The following is a 19765-nucleotide window of genomic DNA, read 5'->3' on the forward strand; positions in this document are numbered from 1 at the left end:
TCGGAGCCCGCGCACCCGCGCACACCCGCGCACACCCGCGCACCCCGCGCACCCCGCGGCCGCAGGAGGGCCCAGCGCCGCCGCCCGCGAGCTCCCAGGGCCCGGCCCGCTCCGGCGCCCGCGCTCTCGGGGCGGACTCCTGGCCCTCCGAGATCTCCCGCCCGGCGATGGCCCCGCTCGGATATTTCATATTCCTCTACGGCCTGAAGCAAGCGCTGGGCAACTACCCGATCTGGTGGTGAGTGAGCCTTCCTCACGTTCTCCCCGGCCTCTGTGCGTCCCCCAGCCGCCGTCCCCTCGGGCAGGGCCCCGCGGTGGCCCAGAGCCCGCGCTCTGCCCAGCCCTCCTGTTCCGAGGGTGGTTTGTTTTCCTTGGCGGCCAATTTCGACCTGTTCGGGCCGGGGCTGGGACGCGGGTGGCGGAGTTTCCGCGGACATTGATCCCTCGGGCATAGAGGGGCTCCCGGCGTCGGACGGGGCGAGCAGTGAGCTGGGGAGAGGCAGGAAGTGGGACAGCACCGATGGCATGAAAGCTCGGGCACCAGAGGCCAAGAGAAGCCAGGAGGGCGAGCTGGGAGAGGGAGATCCGCCTGAGACTTTCCTTAAGGACATGTCTTACACACACACACACACACACACACACACACACACACCTTAAAACAAAGTCAGTGAGACAAGACCGAACAGCTCGGAGCAGCGTAGTTACGTAAAGACTGCGGGGACCCGGCCGGGAGTGGCGGGCGCATTGGGGCCAGCACCCGGCCCTCCTGCGCCTTCCTGCCGCTGTCCCGACCGCGATGCTAAGGAGGGGCTTCTGGAGAGGTAAAAAGGGAGAAAGCATCGCGTTTGAAGGCTCCTTAGTGAGAGGCTCCGCGAACCCACATCTGAGAGGGCTGGGGCGTTCCGTCTTCCACCACAGACAAGACACATTCCCGTGAGACCCTCCTAAATCTGGCGATGGAAGTGCAGATAAACCAAGGGAAGGGTCCTGAGGGTCTGCAGCACATATCATGAGGGGAGGAGGGAAGCGAATTTGGTAGAGCTCCCCACAGGCAAGGGCCACCCCGGCTCCCCAGTGGAGAGGGGAGGGGCGCTTTGAGATGCCCAACATTTGACGAACACAACTGGGGGGAATGTGGGAGCCGAGCGGCCTGGGCGCGCCGCTGGAGGAGACCCAGATCGGAGACAAGCCTTCACACACACATGCGCGCGCGCACACACACACACACACACACACACACACACACACAGAGCCAGGAACTCTCTCCGACGGCTTGCCTGGAATTATAATAATTACGCCGAGGGGAAGTTGGGGCGGGGGGAGACTGAGTGAGCCGAAGTACATCTAATCCGATAATAATTTCTCTCTTCGAGATTGTTCAGGAGCGGGGGCACCCTAGGTGTGGGGCGCGGGTCCAGGCGCAGCCTGGCGGGACGGGGCGGGGCAAGAAGGAGGCACCGGCGGGTACGAGGGCCTGGGAGAGGTGGCGGGGCGGCGGGGACATGCTTCGGGGACCCCCGCGCGTCCCGCACCCCCGCGGCACCTGCAGCGCCCGGTCGTCTTCTGGAGCACAGGATACAGCGGGCGTGCCTCCCGACGCGGGGACACTGACGCCGGGGGAACCAAGGGAGCGCGTCTGAGAGAGCCCCGCGGCCGCCCGCTCCCGCGCAGGCTTCTAATTAGAACCCGCCGCCGCCGCCGCCGCATTCCTGGGCGCTAGTGGAAGCGCTTTCGCCCCAGCGCTTCTTCCATAAACAAGGGCCGTGTCACCAGCCTCTGGCCACCCTACGCGGTGGAATCTTTGTCCTTTCGGCCCTGAGTGTCCCTGGCCTTGCTCCGCTCAACACACGTATGTCATCCTTTCCACCTGGGCCGTATGTGTTCCATTTGAAAGGATCCTGGGGCATGCTTAGTGTATCCGGCATTCTCCAGATCCGTGGGGAGGGGCGTCCCCTCCCCACCGACTCCTGGTCAGTGACCCACCCAATCAAGAGTCTAGAGCAACCTTTTGGCCCCAGAGGGAAGACGGCGCCATGGAACCCCCCACTTTGCTCTCCATAGGATTCTCACATTCAGTGATTCTCTTGTTTCCTGGGAAGAAGCATCTTCGGTGGCCACAACCTCAGGGCTTACTGAGGACCAGCAGTTTCCTCTCCTCCTCCCCTCTGCCCCCAGGCTGGACACAGGAAGGACGTGGTGTCTCCACAGTGGACATGAGCGTAATGAAAAGGAGGGCTCACAGGGAAAGAAATGGAGTTTCATAGCAGGCGGAAGGCTTTCTATCTTCATACCCTACCTGATGGAGTTTCCCACAGGTGGCTCCTTCTTTCTCTTGCCAACCCCCTCTGCCACTTCCCTCCCTTCCCCAAGTGAGGCCTCGGAGGGAGACCCTCTTTTTGTAACTTCTCACCTTCACACTCAGCCTCCCTAATTGGTATTCTGTTTCACCTTCCCTCCCCAAAATAAAGCCACTGTTCTCATCACTTCTCTCCACCCCACCCCCAGCTCCTCGCATATGAAAGTGAAAGTGACAGGGACTTCCTCACCTGGAGAAACAAGGAAACAACCCAAATTGGGAGTAATTAGGCTTTGAAGTTGGTGTGGTCTTGGTGGGAGGGTGGAAGGAGAGGAGGAGGTGGTGCTGCATCCTGTGGGAATTTAAAGAGCCAACTGCCTCCCCGGGACCGTCTCGGAAGAGTGTCCTTCACCCTAGATGCTCAAGGTCCAAAGGCAGGTCCCGACAGAGGCACAGAGAGACAGCCCTAAGACCAGAATGTTGAAAGCTACGGAGACCTCCAAGAGGTCTGTGCTCCTTGTGTGACAGACAACGGGGTGGGGGGTGGGATCCAGAGAAGAGACCTGGGAGGTGACAGGACAGAGGCCTGGGCACCTGACCCCAGAGGCATAGCATGGCCAGACGGCCCTAGCCCCCTCCCCCTCACTCCCCTTGTCTAGACTGAACTCTTGTTTAATTAGAATTGATCAGAAGGATCCAAGCGAACACAGAACAGGCATCATGGTCAAGGGGAACACGTGGAACCCTTGAAGAACAATACCCAGTGTGCACCTGTGCTCCATGATGTGCTTTGGGCACCTGCCTCCTACTTCCCGTGTCTGGGCTCATGGCATCTTGTGATCCCCCTGTGGCCTAGCCAGGGCCCTGGAGGTCAGCCTGTTTTCTCCCCTGCCCCCTCACCATGGGGCCAGGCCCCTTCATTTCCCCCACCAGGTTGCAGTGCTCCATTCCCGCCATCTTCTGCCTCTGTTCTCACTGCCCTCCCACCCTCCACTCTAACCCCATACCCTCACTGCCCCCAGAGCTCCAGCAGCAGTGCTTTTACCTGCCCAGAGAGCCCGGTCCCCCTTTCCCTATCGGGACCCCCTTCCTGCCACCCAGCTCCTCACCAGTTTCTGATGGACCTAGGGCTCCCCAGCACTGAGTGGCACCTGGAGTGGACATCACCCCAGCTGGCCCGGGAAGTTCCCATGTTCACGTCCCGTCTTCTCCCACCCCTGGGCCAGCTCAGTCGCCTGAGACATGCTCCCAGTGCAGCATTCTCTGGTTCTCCCACCTTTCACTGCCTCTTCACCCTCCTCCTTAGTCCCCGGCACCCCACACTCATGTGCACACAGACACCCTGCTCTGAGAATGTGTCCAGACCCCAAGGAAGGCCAGCTCAGCTGTCACCTGCCCCCCACCTTCTAGAACCTCCTCTCTGCACAGCCTTTCCTGGCGCCAGCCCCACTGGTTCTTCAGGCCCAGGGGTCTTCTCAGTCCCGGGTGGGACATAGGCTTCCCTCAGTGGGACCCACTATTTGCGGGTGAAGGTGCACATGGAGTTCAGGGAGAGTGAACAAGGGCTCTGGAGGCACTGCCCAGGTCCCACAGCCTCAAAGGGTGGGTGAGGTGGGGGCTGAGGAGGAGGAGGAGGGATGAGCAGCCACACAAGGTGAGAGGTTGCCTGTGTCAGATGACACGGGACCTGGTAGGGCTGAGCAAGGCTCTGAGGCTTCTCAGGCAGGCAGGGCCCAAGCAAGCAAGACTTCCTGAGCTGCCCTGCCTCTGTGAGCCTGCACCACTGCGAGTCCCTCCCCAGGGCAGCCCTGTCCCTCCCTCCAGTCCTTCCTTCTCACTCTGCCCTGTTTGCCTGTCCCCCTCTCTCTATGTTTCTCTCTCTCTCTCTGTGTCTCTCTACCTCTCTGTCTCTGTCTATCTCTCTGTCTCTCTGTGTGTCTGTCTGTCCCTGTCTGTCTCTGTCTGTATTTATCCCTCTCTACCTCTGTCTCTGTCTCTCTGTGTCTCTGTCTCTAGCTCTCTCTGACTCTCTCTGCAGCTCTGAGGCTGGTGATGGTAGTGGCTAGCCTATGAAACTAGAGAAATCCAGACACCAGTTCCACACCCCCAGCGTTGTAGGATCTCAGGGTGCTGGGAACGATGTTCCTCCACAGAACCACCAATGCACATCCTTTTCTTGAGGAGCAATGTTAGAAACAACCATAGGTAAAACATATGTGGTCAGAAAACTTGTTTTGTACCACCAAGTTCAATACCCATCATCTTGATTCCTTGACAGCCCACCACGGCACACGCTCCTTCCAGAGCACAAAAGCATCACTCACCTGTCACATCCAGCTCTCTCTGACTTGGCCACCTAAACACTTGGGACTCTGTCTGGGGCTCAGGTGCAGCAGCTTCTCCCAAGCTGGCTAACCCTGCATTTTACTGGGCTTCTTGTCATTTTTTAAAAAAATGATTTTGTTTTATTTGCACAAGCCTGCTGGAATTCTTTGTGACAGAGAAGAGGGTGAATAAATACAGTTGAGGAGGAATACAGTCTGGGGGGGTTGTAAAACCACACTTTCCACGGTGGTCCCAATTACAAATCTCCAGCCTGCAGGAATAGGAATTGCCTTGTTCCAGAGGGGCTCTGCCACCATCCTGCAGGTGTGGCCCAGGACAGGGAAAGCAGGGCTTGGATGTACCACCTGTCCATGAAAGTATCAGTTATACTCAAAATGTAGTCCACAGACCAGAGCCCATCCATGAATGGTTGTCCATGAAGAAATAAGAACGGAAGTTGAAAATAGGTGTTTGGGAACAGTCATGGCAGTTTTTTAAATGTATAATTTTGTGCAGCATTTTAATGTAATCTATAAGAATGGGTTAGAAATTAAAAAAAAAAAAAACCCAAACCAAGTTCTCTAGCTAGTTTGAGAAGCCAAAGCCCCCCACGGTAGGCAACCCCTGCTATGCCCAAGTCTGGGATCATCCATATGGACCACATCCCCTCAAGGCTTTGCCACCCAGCACTTGCCATTTGCGCTGTGGAACCAAATGCCAGAGTTTGTATTTGCCCCTTTTAAGTGTAGTTGAAGGACTTGAGCCACCCATTGTTGAGAAGTGTCAGGGGAAGACCCCCACTGCTGTTCAGTGTGTGAGAGGCTCTCGGGGAAGGAGGACTGGACTTCTGTGTGGCTCCAGCAAAGGCTGGGAGCAGAGGCTACAGGTGACCAAGAGGCAGATTTTGGCTCAGTATAGGAAAGGCTTCCTGGGTCTGAGAGTGGTGGTGGTGAGCTGCCCGTCCCTGGAGAGGTAGAAACAGAGGCTGAGGAAGGAGCAGCCTGCTTTGGGTGGAGGGTTCCCAGGGACACGTAAGCGGCTGAGAATCCGAGGTTTACAAGGCCCACATGCTCCCCCCACCCCCACTGTGGTCAGCACTGCAGCTAATAGTCTTCCCGGTTAAGTCCCCTAGACTCTACCAGGCACAGCTGGGGTAGTTTGGTTCACAGTTACACAGCAAGCGATGAACCCATCCTGGCATGCCTTTACCCGCCACCCCCCAGCAGCATGCCCTCCCCACCTAGTGCACCTGCGTCACATCACACTTGCCCCTAGCCTCGCTCAGCTGGCCCTGGATCTGACTATACCCGCCTCCTCGCTCCTCACCTGGCTGGGCTGGACACTGTGGGGTGACATGAAGAGATGGAGAATAAGGCTCTGACTCCGGCCAGGCTGCCTGATCCCAGGGGAACCTGTCCTTCCCTTTGTAGAATTGTCACAAGGACGGCACCTATATCGCCAGGCTGTGAAAGCCCATGGGGTATTTGTTCTCCTTCCTCCCCTCTTGACCCTTCACCCCTTGTAGCTCCTAGATAAGATTTGGTTGAACAAATGAATGAAGGAATGAATGGATGGAATCTTTCCTGTGAAAAACAGAAATTATCAGGTGGCCTGTGCTTGGGGACATGAGGACACAGCTGACTGTTTTTACAATCCCCCTGACTGAGCCCCGGCTCTGGGGCTGGGTCCCCACCATGCACCAGAGCAGCTCTGCCTCGGTCTCCCTCCCAGCCTCTCCAGGTGACACCCTGGAGGTGTCTCACACTTTGGTGCTTCCACATTCCATCCCCGACAAAACGTGCCGCTGCCGCCCAGGGAAGCGGGCAAATGCATGGCCGCGGGCACGGGAGCCTCTGCCCGCCTGCTGGGACTTGCGCAAAGTATGTGTCAGTAATCCCGGCTCGGCCCGCTGGGGCAGGAGGGGGTGCTGGGAGGGCTGCAGGCAGGGCCATGCAGCCCAGGGGCTGGGAAGAGATGGCCCCCAACACCAGGGACCCAGATCCTGGGACCCCTCCCCATGGGCCCTCCTATCGCCAAAGGTGTTCCAGCTCCTGGGGAGGGGTCTTCCAGGCAGGAGAGAGAGAGAGCATGGAGGCATGTGGGCTTTTCTCGGAGACGCCATAGTGGGTAGAAAGAGAAGGCAGAAGCTGGAGGGCTCTGGGGCAGGTGAGCACCCTTGGGGGAGTCTGGGTCCTGTAAGCCTCCTGGACAGCTCCATCCAGAAAGGACAGAGCCTACCCATCAAGCTGGGTAGCCATCAACCCACAGGGCAACCAGCCCCACACTCAAGGCCTCTGGTCTCAGGACAGCAACCTGGTCCAGCTGTGGAGAGGCCCTGACCTTAGAAAACAGCAATTTGGGATAGGACAGGCACTCTAGAATCCTCATGTGTCACCAAGGGGAAGACCCATGAGACCAGCCAGGGTCCTCCTCAGCAGAGGTCCTGCAGGCAGAGTGCAGAACAGGGACCCCCAGATGAGGACTGAGCAGAGATCTGTGCCTTCGAAGGACAAGAGAAGATGTGGCCTTGCTCTCTGGGAGCGGCCCCTCATGGCTCAGACGTGGGAGGTTGTGCATGAGGAGTGGCAAGCTTCAGCAGCGTCCAGAGAGGGCGGCTAGCAGGGCTGGGAGCACAGAGCACTTCCTGGAGAGGTGGCCCCGGATGACGTGTGGACAGAATGTGCCCCAGCCCCGCCAAGGTGTGAATGAAACTGCCATGCCCATTGCTCACTTCCCCTCCAGGAGCCTCTGATAGAATGTGGTCCAGCACCTCCTTAGACAGACGGAGAAACTGAGGCCCAGGAAGGAAGGGCAAAAACAGTTAATTCAGTGAATAATACAGCTGGTGACCCACATCCTGCCCTCCAGGCCCAGCCAAGCTGTCCTCTCCCCAGAACCCCTCTCTCTTTGAGAATTGCTGTGAAGTCCCAGCTCTCCCTCCAAAATGCGCACAGCCACAGGCAAGGGCAGAGCTGTGCCTACAGTGCACAGGTACCCTGTGTTTGCTGGTCTTGCAAAAAGAAATCAAACCAGGACTCAAGAAAACTAAGAGCCTATGACTCCGTTAAGATCTGCCAGGTAACGGTGCACGGGCACTTAGCCTCTCCGGTTGAGGATCCACCCCCAGAGGAGCCAGGCAGGGGCGGGCAGAGAGGGGGCCTGCTCCAGGTCCTGCCTTTGCCCCCAGCCTCTGTCCACAAGAAGAGCCTTCTGTCCTCTGGTTTCACGGCACATTTACGGTAAAATCCGCTTGAGTGAAGGCCGTCAGCTCAGGTTGGGGCAAAGCTGGCCCAGGCTGGGTCCTGAGTGGCCTCCTTCCCCTGCATGTCACAGCCAGCGCCTTTGCTCTATCTTGAGTAAGACTGCCTGGCAAGGCGCCTGGCCTTTCAACAGTGCAACAGCGCAGTCCTCAACAGGAGCGAACCAGGGAGGAGGGAGAAAAACCATTAGTACTTTCAGGAGGCAGCCGTGGCTCACGTGGCCCCAGCCACAGGCTGGAACCGGAGTCTAGGAGCCACTTTGCAAACTGCGCACGTGGTTGCTTTGGGTTGAAAATAGTACCCCCACCGAGAAAAAAATTATTACTAAAAAATTAACCAACAATAGCATTCACAAAAACCTGGAAAAAAAAAAGTTCATCAACTTACCAACTTAATACAGGCATTTTCCTCACTTTAGGTTCTTATTTCATTCACACATTTTTCCTGATCATAATAACAGTGTGCAGAGAAGATCGTGGTCTGTTTTCTAGGGTGTACCATCTCCCATTAAACATTTTGCATTTGTGGGGCCTTCTCAGCGATGGTGCTAGCAGTTACTCAGGCCTGTGCTGTGAGCGTGCTGTAATCTGCTTGCCTGACCATTGGCCCTTTCTGCTGTATGGATGGCCCTGCACGGAGGATCTCTCCAGAGTTGGAATTTGGGGTAAAGGCTCAGGGCTCAGAGGAGGTGGGGGGGGGGTCCTCCCATATCTGCGCAGGGAAGGGTGCATTCAGTTTGGGACAATCTGGTTTTTAGGGGCCTTCGGGACATCCGATGTGACATCCAGTTGAGCATTTAAAATTCTAGCTCCCAGCCAGGGGGCGGCTGAAGGTGAGGGTGTGGGTGTTTCCTGGTTGCCAGCCTGCACTTCAGGGTTGGCAGCAACAAGGGAAATGGAACAAATTCCTCATAGGGTGAACTGTGGTGGCCAAGTGCAGGGTGAAGGAAATGGGTGCAGTGAGGGCAGGCTGGCCTCTTGGCCTCTGCCCGCAGGCTGGGCAGGGCCTTCATGCCCCTGTGGTTCCCAGGCCCCCAGGCCCAACGCCCCAAGGGAAGGGCAGCACACCCCCCTCCTGCCTGGCTTTCCCTGAGGCCACAGGACACAGCTTTCGCCCATTAAGGCAGGACCAGCGACCCCTGAGGTCATTGTTGGTAGAACATCCTGCATTGGCGATGGCCGTGAGGAGGAGGAGATGCATGGTGATCCCAAGGCAAGGTCAGGACCTCACGGTGACCCAATACATGGGTCCGAGGGTAAAGGAGGGGTGACTGATTATGGGGTTCTCACCCCCAGCGCTCACCTGAACACCACCATCCCTCCTGTGAGTGGCCCTAAGTCAGGCCCCTTCCATCTCCATCTGGTCCCCAGTTTGTACACCTGTCAAGCATGTGAGAGGCTGAGGGGGAGATTGGAAAATTAACCTGAAGCCCCAGACACGCAGGTGAGAGCTCAGAGTGGGTTCCTGGGAGGTTAATGAGGCCTGGTCCACGCTTGTTACCCCTCCAGAGAACCCCTCTTAGCAGCACTGGACAGAAGACCATGACTTTGCCTCCTCAGGGTTTGGAAACGGGCAGTCCATTCCCTGCCTCAACATCCCCCTTCCCACCACAACACTTCTGGAATGTTCACTATTGCTGCTTCCTTCGTCTGTCACCACCTTGCTCTTTTTAGGATCTTCACCACCTCTGGAAGAGAGATGTGGGGTCCGGCCCCTGCTTATTGCTGGCTCTGGGACACTGGACTGGAGGGAAGCAAGTGGCCAGCCCCATGCAGACAGATGGGGCTGTGGAGGGCGGGGGCTCACGTCCTGAGCCTGTCTGAGTGCGCTCTCCCCTGCCTCTATAACAGATCTCGTGTTCTCAAAGAGCAGCACTGGAAGTTTCTGGAAGCCTTGGGATTCAGAAGCAGAAACCAAAGGAAAACCTTGACTGCCAGACCAAAGGGTTTGGACTTGAAGCCTTGGGAGGCTCCTTGGACTCAAAGTCCCAGGACTCAAAGCTGGGCTTACCTTCAGTGATCCCAGAATTGGTGGTTTTCAAACACCAGCAAGCATCAGAACCCCCTGAAGGGCCTGTCAAAACAGGGCACTAGGGCTTCCCTGGTGGCGCAGCGGTTGAGAGTCCGCCTGCCGATGCAGGGGACGCAGGTTCGTGCCCCAGTCCGGGAGGATCCCACGTGCCGCGGAGTGGCTGGGCCCGTGAGCTGTGGCCGCTGAGCCTGCGCGTCCGGAGCCTGTGCTCCGCAGCGGGAGAGGCCACAGCAGTGAGAGGCCCGCGTACTGCAAAAAAACAAAACAGGGCACTAGCCCCGGGTTTCTGATTCAGCAGGTCTGGGGGGGCACCGCCTTGGGACTTGCATTTCTGACAGGTTCTGTGGTGCACCTGTTGCCTGCCCAGGGGCCACCTTAAGAGGACCCACCTGTCACCCAGCTACCTGGCGTGATAGCTGGGGAAACCAAGGTGCAAAGGGTCCAAAGTAACAGGCAAAGTTGACCAGCCAGGGGACAGACTGGAGCCACCACACACATCGCCCTTCAGTGATTGTTCTGTGTTGGAAACAGGGTCATATTGAATCAGGGAGACCAATAGTGTTCTGTGTCTTTGGGTTTAGTGTTGTCTGTGTGGGATTTGTTTATTAATATGATGTTTATCTTACTCTCTGTCATGTTCATGTTCCCCCAGATTTATATGTTGAATCCCTGACACCCAATGTGATGGTGTTAGGAGGTGGGGCCTTTGGGAGGGGATTAGGGTTAGATGAGGTCATGAAGGTGGAGCCCCCATGATGGAAATAGTGTCCTTAAAAGAAGAGGAGAAGACACTAGAGTTCTCTGCTCTATGAGGACACAGCGAGAAGGGGGCCATCTGTGAACCAGGAACCCTTCGCCAGAACCCCACCATGCCTGCACCCTCATCTCAGACTTCCAGCCTCCAGGGCCGTGAGAAATGAATGTGTATTGTTTCAGCCATCCTATCTGTACTCTTTGCTGTGGTGGCCCACACTGACCAAGATAATTGTTCATAAATGTTATCTTGTATGTACTGGTATTTAATACATTTTAAGAGCATAATAGCATATTAGAAAGGGGGGGCCTGGGGAAGCCAACCTGCCAAAACCCCATCCTGCCATGTTAACTCGTTGACGTTGGTCAGGTGTCTTCCCCTAGCCCCAGATTCTTGGTCCAAGAGATTACCCGGGGTTCCACCTACCAGGTTGTGTAGGTTGGAGAGAGTCATATAGTGGGCAGGGCCAGAGCCAGGACCACACAGGTGATGGTGATGGAGCAGGTAGGCCAGTTAAGTAGCTAGGCAGTGGCTAATGGTGGGTGGTGGCAGAAGTGATGCCAGGGGCTTTGAAGGAGGAAGTAACCAGCCTCCAAGAGAGAGGCACTGGTCCCTGAGGAAGGGTGGTGCTGGGGACACAAGCAGAGGAGGGGGAGGGAGGGAAGAGCTGTCTGAAGGCTGTGGTAACCAGCCCTTGAAGGTGGCAGACCCTTGGGCTACACATGGAGGGGCTACCTCCTTGCGAGGTTCAGTTCCTTCTGGCCTGAGCAGCTTGGAGGATGAGAGAAAAGAGCCAGCATGAGCAGAGGAGGGAGATGGGGAATATTCAGTCTTCACTGCATGACAAATAACCAGAGTTATGGCTTCAAATATTACCTGTGCATTCACAGAGTTCACGGCTCTGCAGGTCGGAAGTCTGCGCAGCTTGTCTGGGTTCCCTGTTCAGGGTCTCTAGCGGCCAAAATCAAAGAGTTGACCAGTCTGGGGAAGAATGTGCTCCCAACCTCACCCAGCTGTTAAATTCTGGTCCTTGCAGTCCCCATGTACTTGCGGCTACCTGCCAAGGGTGGTTCTCAGCTCCTCGAGGCCACTTTCTGGTCCTAGAACACAGCCCCTTCATCTCAGAGCCAGCACCAGCTTCAGACGCTGCTGATGTCTCCAACTTCTGCTACCAGCTGGAGGCTCTGCTTTGAAAGCATGCATGTGGATAGAGTAACTCAGCTTGGTGGCCCTGATTTATGTCTGCTGTCCACTGCAGGTCCTGCAGATATAGCAAGTGTGATCTGTCTACGTTAAGAGTTCTGGACAGGAAGGTGGGCACTCTTGATGCCATATCAGAATCTGGGCTTGGTGGGTGGGAGAACAGGAGAGCAGCCACCTCCTTCCAGGGGTGCATAGCCGCCCTCTGTCCCATCCCCCCAAACCACGTCCCCTCCCAAATGCTCCTTAGATGTCCCCCTCTGGACGCCAGGCCCCTGGGACAAGAAAATGACATCTTTATTTGTACCCACCACTAACAGCAGTTGAACTCACCTTCAATTATGAATGGAGGTGACAAACTGCAGCAGCATTTGTGGCTTCTGAGATGCTATCACCAGAAGAAAACAGATACTTTCGTCTCAGATGACAGTTTGTTCATAGATTACAAAATGCCATTGAGCTCTCAGCCCATCATGTAGGCTCAGTAAAGAAACACACAGCCCTGAATCACAAGCTTGTTCCCTGTTGTAACCCTATGTCAGTCTGCTTGTTTTCTTGTAACTGTTTCTTTCTTCTCCACTTGGTCTGGGATGATGACTTGACTGTAGTGCAGAGAGTTTGTGCCGGCCAAACCCACTTCCCCTCGTGGTCACATCTTACATAATTATCAGAATGGAGACCACGCTAGTGCACAGCCAAACACAGGCTGGCTTCAGCAGTCTCTCCATGGATGCCCTTCCTCTGTTCCAGGATCTTACCCGGGAGCCCAGGTCGCATTTGGTGTCGTTGCATTTTATGCGCTCTGAGAACTTGGGGAGGCGCAGAACATCAAGATGGTGGTGCCCTGTAGTTGCAGCACTTTCCAGTTTACAGCATTCCTCTCCCACTAGGCTGTCTCTGGTCCCTGGCGAGAACCCTTAGACAGGACAGTACGTGGTTATCCCTGGGGTCTGGGGCCCAGAGTCCTGGATGCTCCCCAACATCCTGTCCAGCCCCCAGCCCCAGGCCAGTGCACCCTCCACTTCCTCCTGGAAGGGCATGGGAGGAAGGAGTTACAGATCTTGGTTTTCCAAGTATTAATTGACTGGGGGCAACTACCTTCTTCTCAGATTAGAAATTGGAATCCTGGGGGTGGTAAGGAGATAACATATGTCCAGTTTGGATTTTTTTCCAGCTTTATGGAGATATAATTGACATATAACATTGTGTAAGGTTAAGGCGTACAACATAATTATTTGATGTATTTACATGGAATAGTGATGTATATATTGCAAAATGATTACCACAATAAGATCAGTGAACACAGTTTGGATCTTTAATATGAACTTTTTATGAACCAGTTTATCCTTCAAGGCCCAGCAAGATTCAGTGACCTGAGTTGGGCCCCCTTGACCCTTCCCTGCCCACTTTCTCCCACACACTGGACCCTCCTGTGTCTGACAGGACCCCCCCCAACAACTTTCTGCCCTCCTTGGGCAGGGTCTGCATCACCCAGATCCTCTTGGTTGCCCAGCTCTGGAACAGAGGAAACTTTCTGGAAATAATTCAAGGAACTAAAGGGGCCGCCAGGTCCAGAGGGGGTGGGAGAGGGATCCAGTCAGGCTTGGTGGAGGCCAGAACAGCTGGAGTGGCATCTGGGCTGGGAGCTGGCTGCCAGTACTCTGGCCATGCTCTCGGAGGTGGTCATACGGGGCCTGACTGGGAGGAGGTCTGGGAGGAGACAGGGGTAGGGGAGCCGACTCAGCACCCCAACCTCGGAATGAGCCTGGGGAGAAGCTGTGAACTTGAAAGTCCCACTCTGCTTTCCCTGGAGCTGCGGCGCGGCGGCGTGAAGGGAGGTGGGGAGGGGCCGTGGTGGGGGCAGGCTCTATGCTTTCTGTGGGTGGTGGTGGGGTTCTGGGGATGCGCAACTCAACCCCCACTCAGAATGGGTCCTGGCCTCTGGCGTCTGGCAGAGGGACCAGCACCTTGGGAATGGTGAGGACCGAGAGAGACTGAGTCTTCTTTCTCTTTCTGTCTGAATTGAGTGACCCCTTCTTTTTCCACTTGTTCTGAGTCTCCGAGTACATTCTGCCAGTAAAAAGAAATGAACTGAGTGGATTTGCCTTCTGACGGACCCTCTTCGTCCCTTCTCCAGTTCAAGCCAGGCTGCCAGCAACAGAAGAGAAGAAGGAGAGAACCCCCATGAACCTCAGGAGCTAGCCCCTTCAGAAAGGCTCCATGACCGGAGCCATGAAGGTCAAACCTTACCCTAATGTTCCATCAGGAAATGTTCAAACATCCAGAAAAGATGCAGGACGTCGACGGAGAACATCTATGTACCCACAACTCACATTTTACCTGACCCAGTGTATTCCATACCTAAGCATCCCTCTATTCACCCACCTGTTCATCTCGTGTTTTATGTGCCCTCAATCCACTCTTTCCCTGAACACTTTGGCTGGCTCATCGTTAACTAGAGTTCAACATTTGTTTACAAATCACATCACATGTGGAGCATCAAAATGCGGCACAGATAGATGTGAAGTACCCTGGCTCACGGAGTGGAAGAGCCACAGCCTGTCAGGGCAGCCTCGCCTGGAGTGACAGCTCATCCCTGCTTCCAAATGGAAACCCCTAGTCCCAGGCAAACTGGGACAGTTGGTTCCAGCCCCACCTCACCTGCCAGCCTCTGAGGCACCTCTGCTGGGGCTCCTGTGTGCTCCAGGGAACTGGAGAAGATTGAAAACCACTAGCCTGGCCCCCACAGTCACACCTCTGGCCTGGCACTCCATCGAGCCCTCCAGGACTGGCCACAGCAGCCCTTTCTTGGCCTGAGACAGAAGGAGCCTGGTGAGTGACCAATCAGGCTAGCCAGAGATGGACTCTGAGCTATGGGAGGTGCCATAGAAGCTGCTGAAGGATCCTGAGCCAGAGTCCTGATTCTCCCCCAATCCAGCTCCTGCCCTGTGTTCTACCTGCTGTCTTCACAAGGCTACTCAGTTCCCGTGACCCTTCCGCATGAGCCTCTCCACTCTTTACAGAAGATGTCATCCCAAACTCTTGTGCTGCCAGTTTCACGTTACATCCTGTTCATGCCGAGTGGAGTGGGGGGATAATGCTGGGCAAAGGTGGGAGGCGGGGAAATTCAGGGTCACCGTGAGGGGTACCACATGGTGGAAACAGATAGCCGACCTCAGCCAAGGGCAGTCGGAGGCCAGCCACATGTGCCGATATAGGCAGAGTGGTCACTGGGGCCAGGATGGGATGTCTCAGTGGGTGGAAGGGTGTAGAAACTGGCTGGAGTAAGTTGGGTAGGAAGTGGAGGTGATGATGTTCTGGAGGAGGACTGGGGCCCAGGGAGTTTTGCCCTCTGATTTACAGGTGGGAGGTTCTCCACGAAAGCATGGGCTGAGAGTGGCTGCGGGCACGCAAGTTAGACACGGCCTACCTCCCCCGCTGCCCACCACCAACCCGTCCTGGACATCTGACCTCAGCCTGGAGTGGGCAGAGCTGGCCCATCTTCTCCACCCTGAAATCCTCACCCTGCCCACTGGGTGCCTCCAAGAGCAGACTGCTGACCTTGGCCTGCATGCCACCTCTCAGTCCAAGGGCCAGCTTCCCTCCCATCCTCCCATCCATGCATTCAGCCCGTCCATCAGGAAGCTAAGCACCTAGGGCAGCCCAGGGGTCCCAGAGAAGCAGCAGAGCAGCCCCTGTGGTCTCCACTCAGAGCCATCTGTGCAGGACAGGGTTCAGGAGAGCGAGGCTCAGATCACAAAATACTTCCTAGAGAGGAAAGACCTCACAGCTGGGTGAAAGCAGAGGGCTGGCCTTTCTGAAAACCTTGGGGTCCCAGACTGTGGGGTGGGTGTGAGAGAGAGCTGGGGAGGGTCAGGCCTGGCTGGGCACCCAGCACCCAGTGGGCTCTGCAGGTAGTGAAGGAACAAGCAAGGGAATGAGCCAGCCCCACCGTTGAATGCCACTCGGGAATATTGACTCAGGCAGTGGCATGGGGACGTCCGTGATATCTGGCACGAGGTCATGGCTGGTCTTTGGCTCATCAAGTCATGAGTAGGGACAGGATGGGGAGTGTGCCCAGGGAGGGGGATTGGATATTGGAGCATGGATGTGGGAGGGACCCAGGAGGCCAGGAGTCTGGTCTGGAGGCTTCGGGCCTTCCCCAGGAACGGGGACTCTAGGGCTGGCCACTCATTAAAAGAAGGCTCAGCTTCACTTGAACACCTGACTGCAAGGTGTCATGGACAGTCCCTGGGGAAAGACAGGTTTTAATTCTTGAGAGATGCACTTGATCAGGAAGGGAGAGCAAGCAGAGGACGAGGGCTGCATGTTTGCCCAGAAATGGTGGGCAGGAGGGCACGGGATGAGAGGATACCATACATGGAAACCCTGTGTTCAGGACTTCAAGGAGATGTTGCCCTCTCCCAACCAGCTAACTGAATACAGAACTACATAAATGCTGCCGAGGCGAGGCGTAGAGGGTGGCCCTCACACAGAAAGGCAGGGGGACTGTGGGGGATACCAGGGACTCCGTGTGGCCATGGAGATGCATGGGACGAAGCCCCACGTCAGCTGAGAGATGGGTGGAGACAGGAAGTGTGCGGGGAGGCTGGTGTGACAGGAGCAGAGAGCTCACAGGGTGTGAGAGGAGTGAGCCGGACAGATCCAGATTCTAACAGGACTGTGCAGTGAGGAAATGTTCTCTCCGGGTCATCCAATGAGGCATCTCCAGGTACTGAAGGGCATGGGTTTTGTGCCTTAAGGTAAGGCAGCCTCTGAAGATTTTGAAGACGAAGAGGGAAACATGTTAGGATATGATGTGTATTTCCAGAGGGTGGGTTTGTTTCTCTGAGAGACAGTGATCCTGTTTCCTACCATTCTCACCACAGCTGAATGGAACTGGGTTAGACTCAGAGTAGGACTTCCTGAAAGTCAGCATCTTAATGCAGGTGTGTGGCTTGCTGAGGGACACAGAAACCTTTGTCCCACCTTCTCAGGGGTGCTTAGCCCTCCCAGGGGAGAGGAGGTGCCAAACAAGAGGAACCTCTGGGGGGGGCAGCTGAAACGTTTATAAAGCTGCCATTGCCTTGGTTTCCCCACCAAACAAAGGAAGGGGAAACAGACATTTCCACCTGGATCCCACCAGAGAAAGCTACCAGATAAGCAGGAAGCGTCCTGTCAGGCAGAGGGGCCACTCTGGGCCTGGGACACACCACACCAGACACCCCACAGGGAGGAGGAGACCCGGCTCCCTGAGGAGGAGAGAGCGCAGAGGCCAAAGGCCTGGGTGAGCGTGGGTAGCATCTGTACCTCTCTGTGCTAAGAGAGTCCACAGATCTCTGGGGACTAGGTAAGAAGGCACAGAATGCTGTTTCCCTGGAACCACCCCACTCCCAGTCACCCTCCTAGATCCGTGGGGCCTCCCATGCTTTGGTCTTCTCCTACCACCCTAAGGGTCTTCATAGCCCCTTCCAAGAGCTGAAGAGCCTTTGTGATATCAGCGGTTGATGGGGGGCAGGCTTCCACAGCCGGCCCTGAAGAGTAGCAGTGGCCGCACAGTCATTCACATGGAACACCCACCCGGGGTGAAGGAAGCACTGAGACGCAGAGGAATCAAGCAGAGCTCTGCCAGCAAGAGCCCATCAACCCACTACAAAGACAGATGCATCCACAGGTGACAGGACTGTGGGTCATCCATTGGGATGGGCAGATATAACAACATGTCACCATGGGATTGGAGAAGGTCTTTCCCCTCTGCCCCAAAAATGACCTGGTGGTTCTTCCTCTTAAATCAAGGTGTAATCACATATAGTAAAATGACCCCATTTCAGTTAGTTTTGGCACATAAACACATGTGTAACCAACACCTCCATCAAACACAGGGCACTTCCTTCACCCTAGACCAGTATGGTCCAGTAGAACTTTCCACAGTGACTGAAATATCTAACCATCCAATTGGTAGCCACAGGCCATGTGTAGCTGGTGTGACCGAGAAACCAAATTTTTCTCTCATTTATTGTCATTTTGCTTACTTTAAATTACATAGGCATGTGTGGTGAGTGGGAACAATTTTGCAAAGCACAGACTGAGAAACATTCTCTCATGCTGCCTTCAGGTCAGGCCAGTCCTCCCTATGAATGAGGAAACTACCCTGATTTCTGTCCCCATCCACAGTGTTGCCTGGCCTTGGTCTCCATCAGAGGAATCGTGGTCACCCACACTGGGTCAGGCCTCTCTTCAGCACCCTGCCAGGGAGATCCCTGCCCTTTGCATCAGTTGTCCACTCCTCCCTGTTTCCAAGGAGAACTCCACTGCAAGAGTAAACACTGTTCATCCACGCTTCTATGGATGCATACTTGGGTGGTTTCCAAGTTTTTCTCTGATGATCACAGCCCTGTGAATATTCTTGAGCACATCTTATTGTGGACATATGCTGTTATATCTGTTGGGTAAATAGCCAAAAGCCGGCTGGCATGGTCGGTATGAGTTCAGCGGTGATTTTCACGCATATGATTTAGCCACTGCTGTACCCCATCTCACCGCTGCTCCAGAAGTGGCCCTCCTCCCTCCTACCACAGACCCAGCCGCTCCTCTCTGTGCTGACCCAGCAACACACTGTATCCTCGAGTTCTGTCCTCTGCGCTCCTGAACAGTTTCAGGGTGCTACTGTCTCCACCCCAACAGAACGGGGGACACCTGCAGTTGCGCAGAGAAGCAGGCAGGCCTCCACCACTTCCTTGATTTACTTTCTGTCAATCCACGTGCACATCATGATGTTTTGTGCTAAGTCTCAGGTACAGGTTAGGGACAGGCTTCCTGCACGGTAGAAGCACACCTTGCCCTGGAATGCACAAGCGTTTGGAAGGAAAGGGCCTGTGTGCATCCTCCAAAGAAGGTTCACACTAAGGCAAGCCTGGCTCCTGCTCCTGTTTCATGGGCCAGCAGTGCACCCCTCTTACTAACCAGGCCCCCTTGTCCTCCTCCCCCAGGTCCCTGGCTGTCGGGCCCCAGTACTCATCTCTGGGGACGCAGCCCATCCTCTGCGCCAGCATCCCAGGCCTGGTCCCCAAGCAGCTGCGTTTCTGCCGGAACTACGTGGAGATCATGCCCAGTGTGGCAGAGGGCATCAAGATCAGCATCCAGGAGTGCCAACACCAGTTCCGTGGCCGCCGGTGGAATTGCACCACTGTCAACAACAGCCTGGCCATCTTTGGCCCTGTGCTGGACAAAGGTACACGTGGCACCCGTCATGGCTTTTCAGGCAGAGGTGGCAGCCCAGGGATGTGCGTGCAGCAGGGTCCAAGCCAGCTTCCCCCTCAGTGAGGGTGGGCACAAGCCACTACATTCCCCTCTGCCTTCGTGTCTCACCTATGCTCCAGTGTGGGAACAGCACTTCCAGCAGAGGGGGCAGGGCCGCACAGACCTCATTACCGTAAGCATCTCCCATGTGGGTCCTTTCCAGTGCTCACCCACTCTGGAGGGTGCTCCTGACACTGGGAAGGATGTAAGATCACACAGAGATTCCTCCTGCTTCCCCTTTCCCAAAAGCAATTACGTAGTTCCACGGGGACAAGATTAACCATTGCAGGTTTCCTGCAGGAGCCAGGACTTCAGGCAGGTCTTAGAGAGGAAATATAAAAACAAACAAAAAACACAGAAAGGGAGAGGGTTGGAGATCACAGAGGCACACAGCAGAAGTTATTCAGGGTCATGGAGCCAGGGGTTTATTTTGGGAAGAAGAGGAAGATTGGGAGTGCTGGGTATTGGTTAACTTACGGTGAAGAGCAAACTTTCACAAAACCTAGTAGTTTAAACAATATTAATCATGTGTTATATGTCCCAACATCGGCAGATATAGACAGATGCAGCAGGCAGGGCTGGTCTCTGCACCTCTGCTGG

The 19765-nt window shown here is 55.5% G+C and overlaps 1 protein-coding gene across 1 annotated transcript in view; it reads left to right on the forward strand.

The window, feature by feature from the left end:
• Nucleotides 1-127: 127 nt before the first annotated feature.
• Nucleotides 128-19765, forward strand: part of WNT3A (Wnt family member 3A) — a 46907-nt gene continuing 27269 nt past the window's right edge. Inside the window, exons 1-2 of the mRNA XM_029218291.1 lie at nt 128-238; nt 18856-19097. Coding sequence (XP_029074124.1) covers nt 168-238; nt 18856-19097 — 313 coding nt within the window. The 5' untranslated portion in view covers nt 128-167. The remainder of the gene's footprint in view (nt 239-18855; nt 19098-19765) is intronic.

Source organism: Monodon monoceros, unplaced genomic scaffold, assembly GCF_005190385.1.
Source record: "Monodon monoceros isolate NGI ecotype Baffin Bay Population unplaced genomic scaffold, NGI_Narwhal_1 Super_Scaffold_12, whole genome shotgun sequence".
Lineage (NCBI taxonomy): Eukaryota > Metazoa > Chordata > Mammalia > Artiodactyla > Monodontidae > Monodon > Monodon monoceros.